This window comes from Oratosquilla oratoria, chromosome 7, assembly GCF_046742065.1.
Source record: "Oratosquilla oratoria isolate Oo_2021 chromosome 7, ASM4674206v1, whole genome shotgun sequence".
Taxonomy (NCBI): domain Eukaryota; kingdom Metazoa; phylum Arthropoda; class Malacostraca; order Stomatopoda; family Squillidae; genus Oratosquilla; species Oratosquilla oratoria.
In genome coordinates this window covers 50,451,396-50,466,002 of record NC_134783.1, presented here as the reverse complement: position 1 = coordinate 50,466,002, position 14,607 = coordinate 50,451,396, and the positions used below count along the sequence as shown (strand labels likewise).

At 42.0% G+C, this 14,607-nt stretch overlaps 1 protein-coding gene across 4 annotated transcripts in view; it reads left to right on the top strand.

Moving 5' to 3' along the window:
- The window catches only part of Ino80 (chromatin-remodeling ATPase INO80), a 278,764-nt gene that overhangs the window by 29,222 nt on the left and 234,935 nt on the right, over positions 1 to 14,607 (top strand). For all 4 annotated transcript variants that reach the window (XM_076188214.1, XM_076188215.1, XM_076188217.1 and 1 more), the window contains 7 exons: positions 2,008 to 2,095; positions 2,313 to 2,401; positions 6,381 to 6,583; positions 9,275 to 9,477; positions 9,634 to 9,725; positions 11,346 to 11,513; positions 13,538 to 13,733. In XM_076188214.1, the coding sequence (XP_076044329.1) occupies positions 2,008 to 2,095; positions 2,313 to 2,401; positions 6,381 to 6,583; positions 9,275 to 9,477; positions 9,634 to 9,725; positions 11,346 to 11,513; positions 13,538 to 13,733 (1,039 nt within the window). The remainder of the gene's footprint in view (positions 1 to 2,007; positions 2,096 to 2,312; positions 2,402 to 6,380; positions 6,584 to 9,274; positions 9,478 to 9,633; positions 9,726 to 11,345; positions 11,514 to 13,537; positions 13,734 to 14,607) is intronic.

Below are 14,607 nucleotides of genomic sequence, written 5' to 3'. Positions count from 1 at the left end.
TAAGCCTTTTCCAAATCCATAAAAGCCCCCCAAAAAATCCTTACGTTTTGCTAAAGCTTTCTCACAAATCTCTTACAACAAAAATCTAATCCACACAACCCCTACCTCTCCTAAACCCACATAGTTCCTCTCCTAATCCTCTCAATCAAAACCCTCCCAAAAGCCTTCCCAACTACATTTAACAAATTAATCCCACTGAAACTACTACACTCACATTTGTCCCCCTTTCCCTTGTAAAGTGGAACCATACAAGCACTCCTCCAGTCCTCCAGCACTCAAGCCTCATTTAAACAAACATTAAGTAATCTCACCATCCAGTCCACCATTATTGTACCTCCCTTTTATAGACATTCTACATGACACCCATCCAACCCAGGTGCCTTACCTGCTCTCATCATCTTAACAACTGCCTTCACCTCATCTTTCCTTATTTCTCCTCCATTTTTCTCACTCATCACTCTCATTTTCTTAGTGTTTCCCACTGCAACTACCTTTCCCTCCCTATCCTCCTTCACATTTAGCAGTTCCCTAAAATACTCTGCCCATCTTCCTCTTACTGCCAACTCTTCCTTTATCATCTCTCCTTCTACACTTTTTACCTTTTCTTCTCTACTTGATTCACCTCCTCTTCCTCTCTTGATTTCCTTCCAAAACATCTTTTTATTACTTTCAAAATTTTCTGTCATACTCTTACCCCATTTCACATCTGCTCTCCTCTCTGCCTCCTTTATCTTATGCTGTGCTTCTCTTTTCTTTTCTTTGTACCTCTCATATGATTCTCTTGTCCTATTTTGTAACTAGTCTGTGAATGTTTGCTTCTTCTCTTCCACAACCTTATTTGCTTCCTCATCCCACCACTCACTACCCTTCCTTCAATTTCCTCCCATCCTCCTTGTTCCACACCCCATCTTTGCACACCTTGTGATTCCCTCCTTGAACCATACCCATTCCTCCTCCACTCCAAGTTCAACTCTATCCTTCACTCTCTCCCACTCCTCTCTCAACTTCTTCTTGTACTCCTTCTCCTTTTCCAGTCCTTGTCCTCAGAAAAAATGCATGTGAGCAAAAAAGTACTCTCCGAAATTTTCTCCATGACTGCTAGGTGAGCACTTTTTTCATACTGTTGGAATTGAATCACAACACTAAACAGAGTTGTCAGTTTTCTTTAACATGTGAATAAAAACAGTAAACTCCTGGCACGAGTTAGGCTTACTCAATGAATATACCGCAGTGCTTGGCTTCATTCTATGGTAAATATCGTCATTGAGGTGCGTGAAATTTGAACTTTGATTTTTCGTAGGTGCACACTTTTTAGCATTTCGAATTTCGAATTTAGGTGTGTTATGGCGCGGGCGCAAAAATGCCCACCCTAATAGATAAGTCATGCTTTTCTTTCTCATTTAAGCAGTTTACTTTAAGTACCTCCCTACCTTCTGTCCTTTTCCTCTTTCTCTATCTGTCCTTCACTCTCAACTTACCTTCCACCAAAAAATGATCTAATATTCCCAATTCCCTCCCCTTAGAACATATATGAGTACCTCCTGAACTCTTCCTACTATTCTCCTGGTTACCACTATACAGGAAGCTCGCTGGCTGAGCGGGTTAGGGCGTCGTTGGTTGAGGTGAGGGCTGTTCGAATCCTGCCACCGTCGAAGTTGAACCAAGGGCATGGTTCATTAAATTCCACGCTACAAAGCCCACTCTGAGGGGCACCGTCCTAGCCTCCCGTTAGGGGGAGAGTGTGTGACGTTAAACCATATCATCATCATCATCATCATCATCATCATCATCATCACCACTGTACAGTCCATTAATGCCCTATCTCTCACCCTTCCATCCACTACCCTCTTCCATGTGTACTTATGCTTGATTTTCTTCCTAAACACTGTATTTGTTATCATCAGCTCTCTGTGTATAACCACATGTTTATATATGTTAATTTGATCCTTCAGGAAGGTTTTACTAACAGTGTGTAATTATAGATTGACTTGTCTGCTTTGTGTGCAGGGTATAAATGGAATTCTGGCAGATGAGATGGGCTTGGGCAAAACTGTGCAGTCTATTGCTTTTCTTGGACACATATGTGAAGAGTATGGTAAGTAGATTTAACTGTATTATTTGGTTTTTAGTAATGTGAAATTGCTCTGAAAATACAAGATATTTCTCTGACTGTTATATTTTTTTGGTAGCTAATTTCAGTCCCAGAGAACAGGATGGCTTTTTTCCTGTCAAAATGTCCTCTTTATCGAGGTGTGTGAATTGAGATTTGTATATGTAAATCTTGATACATAATGTCTTCTCTTCTCGTGCAGATTCCTGGGGTCCATTTTTGATTGTCACACCAGCATCAACACTTCATAACTGGACAGGGGAAATTGCCAGATTTGTTCCTACTTTTGAGGTATTGTGATGTGCAAAACTGGAGTTGATTGACATGCACCTTGGTGAATAAATTAAGAATGGAAAAAGATTGTTGATATTTTCTGAGTTCAAGCAGTACATAGATGGTTAGATGTATTTGTGCAAGAGTTCATTCTCATCTGAGAGTGAACTACTGCACAAGTAGATGAGGAGCTAAGATGATAGGGAGACAGTGGTGGTGGTGGATGGGAGTGGAATGAGTAGGAGGAAGTACATGTTTTTGTCTTGGATACCTCCCCGTCTTCACCTTTTCTGCATGAGGGGACGGAGAGGGGGAGTCGCTGAATTTATGAAGCGGCCTTGCTGTGGATGTGCTGTGTCTTGCGACACTGCTTCTGACCCAAGGTAGTGGACAGGATGCAGGGATGACCCATCATCCAGGATGTGCCAAGAAAAGAGGGAGGGAGGAGGGTGGAGGGGAGTGGAATATATAGGAAATGGAATGGGTGGGAGTGGTTTCTATGCCTTTTTCTTTTTGGCTACCCCCCGTGTAGGGGGAAAAAGCCTTTGATATATGTATGTATGTACCTCCCTTATTATAAGGAGGGGAAAGCCCTTGGTGTGTAGATAGATAAATAGCACATACATACAAATACTAAAGGCTTTTTTTACCCCTTATAAGGGAGGTAGTCAAAAAACAAAGGCATAAAAACCACTCCCACCCATTCCATCCCCTACATACTCCACTCCCCTCTACCCTCTTCCCTTACTCTTATCTTGGCACCTCCTGGATGACGGGTCATCCCTGCATCTTGTCCACTGCCCTGGGTCAGAAGCAATGTCACAAGACACACAACACATCCACAGCAAGCAGTGTTGTTGTTGTTGTTGTCGTTCCCTAGACCGTCTGTCCAAGCAGTCCCGTCTCCCCAAGGAATGCCACAGCCGAAACTGGGTTTTCCCACAAATCCTTTATAGAGTGTATGTTGTGTTGTTTGCATGCATGATTGTGTATAATGCAGTCTTCCATTATGTGTTGTATGGTATGGGGTGAAGTGTTACATACTGGGCAGCTGTTCGCAATGCGGTCATCCAGCCTCTTCTGGTAGCTTAGAAGTGCTGGGTGGTGGCTGCACCGCAGTCTGGCCAGTTGGATTCTGTCCTTTTGTGGGAGAGAGGATTCAGAAGGGTGGATATCAGGGGGTCTGGCATGCAGCAGTGTGTTGTCTTTCAGTGTGTTAATGGAGCGGTGAGTGATATGATTATGAATATGTTTCTGGAGGCTGGTATTTGGTGGTTGTGGAGGAAGAGAAGAGAGTATCTGTGTGTGATACAGGTCTTTGGGTGTTGTTTTAATGTTTCTTGGTGTGTGTGGGTGTTCTGCTATGTAGTGTAGTGGGTGTGATGTGTTTGTGGTGGCTTTTTAATGTTTCTTGGTGTGTGTGGGTGTTCTGCTATGTAGTGTAGTGGGTGTGATGTGTTTGTGGTGGCTGCGGTAAGTGTTTGTGTGCCTCTCATGTCGAGGTGGTCCTTGACTTTGAGGACTTTTGTTTCATGGTGTAAATGGTCTGTAGGTGTTGTATTTGTGCAGCCTGTAATTGTTTTTAGGGCTTTGTTTTGTATGATTTGAAGGGTGTTGTGGTGTGTCTCACTGAGATTAGGAGCCCATACAGGACTCGCATAATTCATCACTGAGCATATGCATTATTTGTATATTGTTGTATTAGTTTCTTTGTTTTGTCCAAATGTTGTTCCAGCGATTGACTTAAGTGCGTTAAGTCTAGGTGTGCATTTGTTTTTTATGTTTGTGATGTGTTGTTTGAAAGACATGGATGTATCGTATGTTACACCAAGAATTTTCGGTGTGTTTGTGTGTGGTATTAGAGTGTTGTTGATGTAGAGATGAGGTATGTATTTGTGTTCTTTTGTCCAGTTGGTGAGAAGTGTTGCTGTAGATTTGGTTGGAGCTATTTTGAGTCTGTTTGTGATAAACCATGTATTGAGTGTATCAAGGTATGGCTGGATTATTTCTGCAGCTTTGTCTGTGTTACGATGTGTGCATGTGATTGTTATGTCGTCTGCGTAGGAAGAGATTTGTATTTCTAAGGTGTCTGGTGTGGGTAAGTCATGCATGTATAGATTAAAGAGCATGGGGGATAGAACAGAGCCCTGTGGTACTCCATTCTTAATGTTTCTGATGTGTGATGATTGGCCATTATATGACACGTAAGCATTCCTACCTGCCAGATAATTGGCCAGCCATCTTTTGGTGTTATTGTGCATGTCTTTGTTATATATTTTATTTGTTAGGTTGTGGCGGGGGATAGCATCAAAAGCTTTACTAATGTCTAATGTTATAAGAAGTGTTCTGTGGTGGGGCCTATCTGAATTGATGCCATCTAAAATTCTTTGTGTGAGGTTTATCAGAAGAGTGTTTGTGGAGTGTAGTGGCCTAAAACCGTGTTGTGAGTCAGCAAGGGGAATATGTGGTGTGACAAGTTTAAGTATTGCAAGACAAAGTACATCCACAGCAAGATGGTAGCTCACAAAAACCTTTAGACGTTTGTCTTGATGGATGTTTGGAACAATCATGTGGTGCTGTTTGGATCATGTTTTGAGGAATGCCTGACAGACTCGAGACCAAAGAAAGTCCAAGGCCCTCTCGAATTCCGAGTTTGTTCTGTGGGTGAATGAGAAATTGTGTTGCTGTCCTGAATCAAGTTTATAAAGTATATCATAATGGTGAGGAGATAGAGAAGGAAGGTGTGAGGCGAAGATGCCTGTTCATGTGAGAGAGACCACCTTCAATTTGTTTTATTTAGCCGTTACTCTTTATAGGAGAAAAAAAAAGGGAAGGATTTCAAGTCATATTACTCTTGTTGAAGTGAGGCAGGGAATGGATGTGGAAAGAAAATTGTTGGATGGAGTAGATCAACGGGTGCTAATGTACATACATACATACATATACCAAAGGCTTTTTCCCCCCTACATGTGGGGGTAGCCAAAAAGAAAAAGACATAGAAATCACTCCCACCCATTTCATTTCCCATATATTCCACTCCCATCCACCCTCCTCCCTCCCTCCTATCTTGGCACCTCTTGGATGCCTAAACTACATTAGCACTCACTTAAGGGTGAGTGCTAATGTAGTTTAGGCATATAAAAAGAATGATTGAGGAAAGACTTGCAAAAAATGTAGAAAGTGGAAGCAAATGGTGGGAACTTGAGAGGAAGACTAGGAATGCAGTGGGTGGATGGGGGTTAAAGGAGGACCTTGAATATACAAGGAATGTCTTGCATCCACACGAAAACCTATTTGATGTCACTTTCTTACCACCTCTTAGATGAAGGGCCTGCCCCCTGCCATGCTGAGACATACATACATAGATATACCAAGGGCTTTTTTCCCCCTTACAAGGGAGGTAGCCAAAAAGAAAAAGGCATAACAACCTTTTCCACCCATTCCATCCCTAATCCACTACACTCCCCTCCACCCTCCCTCTTATCTTGGCACCTCCTGGATGACGGGTCATCTCTGCATCTTGTCCACTGCTCTGGGTCAGAGGCAGTGTTGCAAGACACAGCACATCCACAGCAAGGTCACTTCATTAAATCGGTGACCTCCCCTCTCCGTCCCCTTATGAGACAGTACAGCAAAATACAACTGCACTCTGTGCAAATATATAAATATAATATCTGAATGAAGGAGACTGCAAAAGACCATAAGGCCTATTGTACAGTTTCGTGTTTATTACCACCTGTCATCCCCATCCATAAAGTGTTCTAACCTTCTCTTAAATAAACTGATAGTTTCTGCTCTCACTACTAGATAGTTACTAAGTCAATTCCATTCATTAACCACTCTGTTGGTAAACCAGTTCTTGCCAATTTTCTTCTTATATCCAAATTTATCCAATAAATATATATAAAATCTTGGTATGTATGTGTATATATATATATATATAATCTTTTTGGAGGAAAAAATTGTGTATCTTCAACTTTTTCTTTATGTTATTTAGGTTGTGCCATACTGGGGTAATCCAGAAGAAAGAAAAAATCTCAGAAAATTTTTTGATACTAAAAACCTGGGTACACGGGATGCAAGCTTCCATGTTGTCATTACAAGTTATCAGATCGTCATTCAAGACTTCAAGTTCCTCAACCGGCTGAAGTGGAACTACATGGTTTTGGATGAAGCTCAGGCAATCAAGAGCATCAACAGGTAAGTTTTGTATGATATGAGGACAAAGACAAGTGATGGTAAGTGCTTCATTAAATGAGAAATCTTGACACCATGGTGGCTAACAGTGATCCTGGGCCCTCCCAGGAAGAAACTATATTGTTGTATGTGTTTTATAATTGTTTTTATATCGGCTGTTAAGAGGTGTAAAAGGAGTGGAACAGTTTCTTGTTGTAACACTCCTTATGGAAAAAAAATATATATAGATATATATGTATATATATATATATATATATATATATATATATATATATATATATATATATATCTATTTATATCTATATATCTATTTATATATATATATATATATATATATATATATATATATATATATATATATATAGATATATATATATATATATATATGGTGGAGGGGGGAGACATAGTTACACTTCATCAGGGTCACCCAAACTTTTGTCCTGGTGGGCCAGACAACTGAGAGAATGATGACCATGGGCCACATAACCTCTTAGTCCAATATGATTGGTTTAACGTCATCATAAACTCCCCCCTATCAGGAGGCTAGGACAGTGCCCCTTTCAGAGGACTTTGTAGCATGGAATTTAATGAACCGTGCCCTTGGTTCAACTTTGCCTTTGGCAGGGTTCGAACTGCCATCCCCTTTACTTTCACCACAAGTAACAACATCCTAACCTGCTTGGCCAGTGAGCTTAGTTCAATATAATACAGTGAATTAAAAAAGATAAATAAAGACCACTAATTTATTTACCAAAAAGTTCATGAAAAAAAAATTACATGCACAATGTGGTGGTGGGCCAGATGAACTGACCTTGTGGGGCGTAGCCAGCATGTAGGCCGTAGTTTGGTGACCCCTGCACTTGATAGAGATCTTGAGCTGGGTGGAAAGACCAATTGTCAGCCTACATAAGAGTGCACCTCTAGATAGAAGTCGGGGTGTTATTACATACATACATACATACATACATACATACATACATATACCAAGGCTTTCTCCCCCTGACAAGGGAGGTAGCCAAAAAAGAAAAAGGCATAAGATCATTCCCACCCATTCCATCCCTGAATACACTTCACACCCCTCCACCCTCCCTCTTATCTTAGCACCTCCTGGATGTTATTGGGCTTTGAAAAAGTTAAGTAGGAAATGGTTCTCTCAGATGTCTATCATTGGTTTTTATTATATGGAATGATTGGGGATGTGAGGATGGAATGGGTGGGAGTGGATTTTATGCCATTGTTTTTTAGCTACCTCCCTTGTAAGGGAGAAAGAGCCTTTGGTATATGTAGTTGCAGTGGGAAGTACTAAGAAAATGGCAGTGATGAGTGAGGAAAATGGAGGAGATATAAGGAAAGATGAGGTGAAGACAGTTGTTAAGATGATGAGAGCAGGTAAGGCACCTGGGTTGGATGGATGTCACGCATACGTACATATACCAAAGGCTTTTTCCCACTTAGAGGGGAAATAGCTAAAATCAAAGGCATCAAATCCACTCCCACCCACTTCATTCTAACATACACCACTCCTATCCTCCCTCCCTCTTATCTTGGCTCCTCCTGAATGATGGATCCTCCCTGCATCTCGCCCACTGCCCTGGGTCAGAGGTTGTGTTGCAAGACGCCACATCCACAGCAAGGCTGCTTCATTAAATCAGTGACCCCCCCTCTCCATCCCCTTATGCAGAAATGGAGAAGCTGAGAAGAAATCCCTTCGAGCTGTGTCAAATTATTTTTCGCACATAATTCCTCACTCCCCATCCCCCACCCACTCCTTTTCATGCATCACAGCATCATTTATACACAACCATTCTCCACTCAACCCTATCTTCTGTCCTCTCCCGTCCTTCCTCAACAGACATTCCCTTCTTTCCTAATGCCCCTTTTACCCCATCCATCCATCTCATCCGTGGTTACTCTCATCTTCACTCATTCCACCTCTGCCTTCCATTCCACACCTCTTTTACTAATCTTTCTTCACTCATTCTTTCCGTGTGTCCAAACCATCCCAATACTCTTTCATCAATCCTATCTCCCAACTCCCTTTCCACCCCCATTCTTCTCCTCACCTTGTTTCTCACTCTATCTAGCCTAGTAACCCCCATCATACTTCTCAGGCACCTCATCTCAAACACATTCAAACTCCTCTTCCTCTCTTATGTTCCATGTTTCTGCCCCATAGTGCTGTCGGCACAATCATTCCTTCATACAATCTCCTCTTATCATCCATTCCCAAATGTCTATTTCTCATTACACTTTTTAATACTCCAAGGCATTTACTCGCTTCTCTCAATCTGCATTCTACCTCCAAACCTCCCTTTCCTGTCACATTTGCACCCAAGTATCTAAAACTATCCATTTCCTCCAGTCTCTCTCCCTTAATACTCACTTCCAGTCTGCTGCTACCTTCTTCCCTTGCACATCTCATCACCTTTCTTTAACCCACATTTATCTTCGACTTCCTTCTCTCACACACTTTCCCAAACTCTCACACTAACTACCTCAATCCCTCCTCCGATCCTGCTACAAGTCCAGGATCACAGAACAAGCCCAAGAATGAGGGGGATATGCAGTGTTAAGGGGGTGTTGGATGCAAGAGGAAGAGAGTGTGCGAAAGATAGAAGTGAATGGAGAGTGGTTGTATATAGTTGAAGAAATAATGTGGCCAATAGGTTGCTGATTGTTGTTTTTCATCCACAGTCAAAGGTGGAAGCTGCTTCTAGGCTTCAGCTGCCGCAACCGTTTGCTGCTGTCAGGAACTCCAATTCAGAATAGCATGGCAGAACTGTGGGCTCTTCTGCATTTCATCATGCCTTCTCTGTTTGATTCCCACCAGTGGTTCAACGAGTGGTTCAGTAAAGATATTGAGGGCCACGTCGAAAACAAAACTGCGGTTGACGAAAGTAAGATCGTTATCCTAGGGCATGCACCTTTTAATTTGGAAGATGTTTATTAATTTTTGCTCTTGTCCTACCTGGCTAATTTTATATTACGTATTCATGGTGATTAAGGTATGGTTATCTTTTAATTTATTTGTTTACTTGTTTATTTTTGTACAGCACATCTCAACAGACTTCACATGATCCTCAAGCCTTTCATGTTAAGAAGAGTGAAAACGGAGGTTGAAAATGAACTGTCTGACAAGATTGAGGTTAGATAACTCTGAGATCAGTTTGATTTAATTTTCAATGAAGATATTGGTTTTGTATCATTGTTATATTGGTATTCAATATAGATTAGTTTGTTGTAAATAATTCATAAGATGAATACAGATACACATGATTATATTTACATGTATGTTCATACACATGAATAATACATACATATACCAAAGGCTTTTTCTCCCCTTTCATGGGAGGTAGCCAAAAAACAAAGGCATAAAATCCACTCCTACCCATTCCATCCCCACATACTCCACTCCCATTCACCTCCCTTCCTCCCTCTTATCTTGGCTCCTTCTGGATGATGGGTCATCTCTGTATCTTGCCTGCTGACCTGGGTCAGAAGCAGTGTCGCAAGACACAGCACATCCACAGGAGGGCCACTTCATTAACCACTTCGGTACAGTGATGCCTCTGTAGGCGTCATGAGGAGTGAGTGGATACACAATGATGCTGGCGTTGATGTGGACAAGATGCAGGGATGACCTGTCATCCAGGAGGTGCCAAGATAAGAGGGAGGGTAGGGGGTGGAGGGAACTGGAGTGTATTAGGGATGGAATGGGTGGGAGTGGTTTTTATGCCTTTGTATTTTGGCAACCTCCCTTGTAAGGGGGAAAAAGCCTTTGGTATATGTATGTAGTTGTACATGAGTTAGCCCCGAATTCTGTGAACTGGTTTGATCATGTTGTCTGTGTTTATTATTACTCAGAGTAAAAGGTAACAAGTAATACAGCAGTGACTATATTTTGTAATTCAAATAGTGTGATGAATCATTTATATGGCAGCCGATGTTGCGCGTGACAGTTTGACTTGTACTGAAGTGGTTAAATCAGCAACCCCCCTCTCCGTCCCCTCATGCAGAAAAAGAGAAGACAGGGAGAAATCCCTTTGGGCTGTGTCAAATTGTTTTTCACACATGCTCCCTCCCCCCATCCCCCACCCACTCCCTTTCATGCATTACAGCATCATCCATACACAACCATTCTCCACTCACCCTTATCTACTGTGTTCTCTTGTCCTTCCTCAACAGACATTCCTCTCTTTCCCAATGCCCTTTTTACCCCATCCATCCATCTCATCCTTGGTTGTCCCCACATGTTCACTCCTTCCACCTCTGTCTTCCACACCTCTTTAACTAATTTTTCTTCACTCATTCTTTCCATGTGTCCAAACCATACCAATACTCTTTCATCAACCCCTATCTCCCAACTCCCTTTCCACCCCTATTCTCTTCGTCACCTCATTTCTCACTCTATCCAGCCTAGTAACCCCTATCATACTTGTTAGGCACCTCATCTCAAACACATTCAAACTCCTTCTCTTTCTCTCTTATGCTCCATGTTTCTACCCCATACAGTGCTGTCGACATAATCACTCCTTCATACAATCTCCTCTTAGCATCCATTCCTAAATGTCTATTTCTCATTACACTTTTTAATCCCCCCTAGGTATTTACTTACTTCTCTCAATCTACATTCTACCTCCACTCCTCCCTTTCCCGCCACATTTGCACCCAATTATCTAAATTTAACCACTTTATCAGGTATGTGCATACAGAAGGAATGTATTAGATTATGAATGCTCTAATGTCCATATTTTATGTATTACAGATTATGATGTATTGTCCACTGACATTACGGCAGAAGTACTTATATAATGGCCTCAAGAACAAGATTAGCATTGAAGAACTTCTAAGAACCTCTATGGGTTCCTCGTCCTCATCTTCCAATTCCTCCGTCACATCCTCCCTCATGAACCTTGTCATGCAATTCAGGAAGGTGATTTGATTGACGAAACTTTTGTTTTGGTTAAATTGGTGTATTTTAATATTATGTTGTCATTGTTGTTGTCATTCCTTAGACTGTCTGGCTTGTAGAGCTTGTGTCAGGATTGGAAATGGAAAGAGTGAGTGGTTTGAAGTAAAGGTGGGACTTCGTCAAGGATGCGTTATGTCACCCTGGCTGTTCAACTTATACATGGATGGGGTGGTGTGAGAGGTAAATGCAAGGGATTGGAGATGGTTAAAGAAAATGGAGAAAAGTGGGAGGTGAGCCAGTTGTTGTTTGCGGACGACACTGCGCTTGTGGCAGGATCGGAGGAGGGATTGAGGAAGTTGGTGGCAGAGTTTGGGAGAGTATGTGATAGAAGAAAGCTAAAGATAAATGTGGGTAAAAGTAAGGTGATGAGATGTACAAGGGGTGAAAGTGGCAGTAGACTGGAAGTGAGCATTATGGGAGAGTGACTGGAGGAAGTGGATAGTTTTAGATACTTGGGTGCAAATGTGGCAGGGAAAGGTGGAGTGAAAGTGGAGGTAGAATGTAGATTGAGAGAAGCGAGTAAATGCCTTGGTGGATTAAAGAGTGTAATGAGGAATAGACATTTGGGAATGGATGCTAAGAGGAGACTATGAAGGAGTGATTGTGCCAACAGCACTGTATGGGGCAGAAACATGGAACATAAGAGAAGAAGAGAGGAGTTTGAATGTGTTTGAGATGAGGTGTCTGAGAAGTATGATGGGGGTTACTAGGCTAGATAGAGTGAGAAATGAGGAGGTGAGGAGGAGAACGGGGGTGGAAAGGGAGCTGGGAGATGGGGTTGATGAAAGAATATTAGGATGGTTTGGACACATGGAAAGAATGAGTGAAAAAAGACTAGTAAAAGAGGTGTGGAAGGCAGATGTGGAGGAAGTGAACATGAGGGGGCATCCTAGGATGAGGTGGATGGATGGGGTGAAGGGGGCTCTGGGGAAGAGGGGAATGTCTGTTGAGGAAGGACGGGAGAGGACAGAAGACAGGGGTGAATGGAGAATGGTTGTATATGGATGATGTTGGGATAGCATGAGGTGGAATGGGGGGGTGAGGTAGTATGTGTGAGCAAAATTTGACGCAGCCCAAAGGGATTTCTCCCCGTCCTCTCATTTTATGCAATGGGGGGACGGAGAGGGGGGGGTCGCCGATTTAATGAAGCGGCCTTGCTGTGGATGTGCTGTGTCTTGCGACACTGCTTCTGACCCAGGGCAGTGGACAAGGTGCAGGGATGACCCGTCATTCAGGAGGTGCTAAGATAAGAGGGAGGGTGGAGGGGTGTGGAGTGTATTCAGGGATGGAATGGGTGGGAATGATTTTATGCCTTTTTCTTTTTGGCTACCCCCCTTGTAAGGGGGAAAAAGCCTTGGTATATGTATGTATGTATGTATGTCTGGCTGAGGAGTCCTACCTCCCTGAGGAATGCCACAGTTGGAATAGGATTTTCCCACAAATCCTTCAAAGAGTGTATATTGTGCTGTTGGCATATGTGATTATGTACAATGCAGTCTTTCATGTGTTGTATAGTTTGGGGGTGAAGTGTTGCATCCTGGACAGTTATCTGTGATATGGTCATCCAGCCTCTTCTGGTAACTGAGAAAGGCTGGGTGGTGTCCACACTGCAGTCAGGCCTGGTGGACTTTGTCTTTTCAGGGGACAGATTTATGTTGTAGTTTCTCTTAACTTTAGTGTGTTTGATTAACATATTTTTTGAATAATGAGAGCTATACACATGCTGGCACAGAATAATTTGAGTGAGAAAATAAAAGAATAAATTGTTGTTTAGGACAGCCATGCTATAGTGCTCCAGTTTGGTCATAAAATGTTCTTTTTTCTATGTTGCCATTGTCATATATATATGTGTATGTATGTATATGTATATATATATATATATATATATATATATATATATATATATATTTATATATATATATATATATATATTTATATATATGTATATATTTAGTTGCAAGTGATTATTTTGCATTAAATTGCAGGTTTGTAATCATCCTGAATTGCTGGAAAGAAGAGAGGTTCGTTCTCCATTCACTCTTCACCCAGAGCCATACCAGATCCCCAAACTAGTGTTCCGAGAGGCTCTTCTGCATAGGGCCTTTCCTAGCAAAGACCATATTCTGTACAACAAACTGTCCATATTTAATACACAGTACATCCACAACAGTTTAAAAGAAGGTAGGTTTGGATTTTTTCCTCGTCCACCATCACTGTCAATTTCGTAGCATCTCCCACTGCTACCTTCAATCCCTCCCTGTTCTCCTCCATATTTAACAGCTCCCAAAAATACTCTTCCCATCCTCCCATTAGAAATAGAAATGGTGAGAATGAGTGGTTGGAGGTAAAGGTGGAGCTGTGTCAGGGATGTGTTATGTCACCATGGCTGTTCAATGTGTACGTGAATAGGGTTGTGCGGAAGGTAAATGGAAGAGTTATGGGCAGGAGATTGGAAAGGGTTAAAGAAAATGGAGAGAAGCATGAGGTGAGCCAGGTTGCTAACAACATTGTGTTTGTAGCAGGGTTAGATGGGGGATTAAGGGAGTCAGTGATAAAGTTTGGGAAGGTATATGATAGAAAGATAAATGTAGGTAATGACCTGTCATCCAGGAGGTGCCAAGATAAGAGGGAGGGAGGAGGGTGGAGGGGAGTGGAATATATAGGAATGGAATGGGTGGGAGTGGTTTCTATGCCTTTTTTCTTTTTGGCTACCCCCGTGTAGGGGGAAAAAACCCTTGGTATATATATGCATGTATGTAAAAGTAAGGTAATGAGATGCACAGGAGAGAGGATGGCAGTGAGTTGGAAGTAAGTGAAAGGAGAGAGGCTAGAGAAAGTGGATAGCTTTAGGTATTTGGAGTTGCATGTGGAAGGAGTGGAGGTGGAGGTAAATTGTAGATTGAGAGAAGCAAGTAAATGCCTTGGAGGACTAAAAAATGTAAACGAGAAATAGGCACTTGGGAATGGATACAAAGAGGGGATTATGTGAAGGGATGATTGTGCTGACAACACTGAATGGGGCAGAGACTTGGAATTTGAAAGAGGCAGAGAGGAA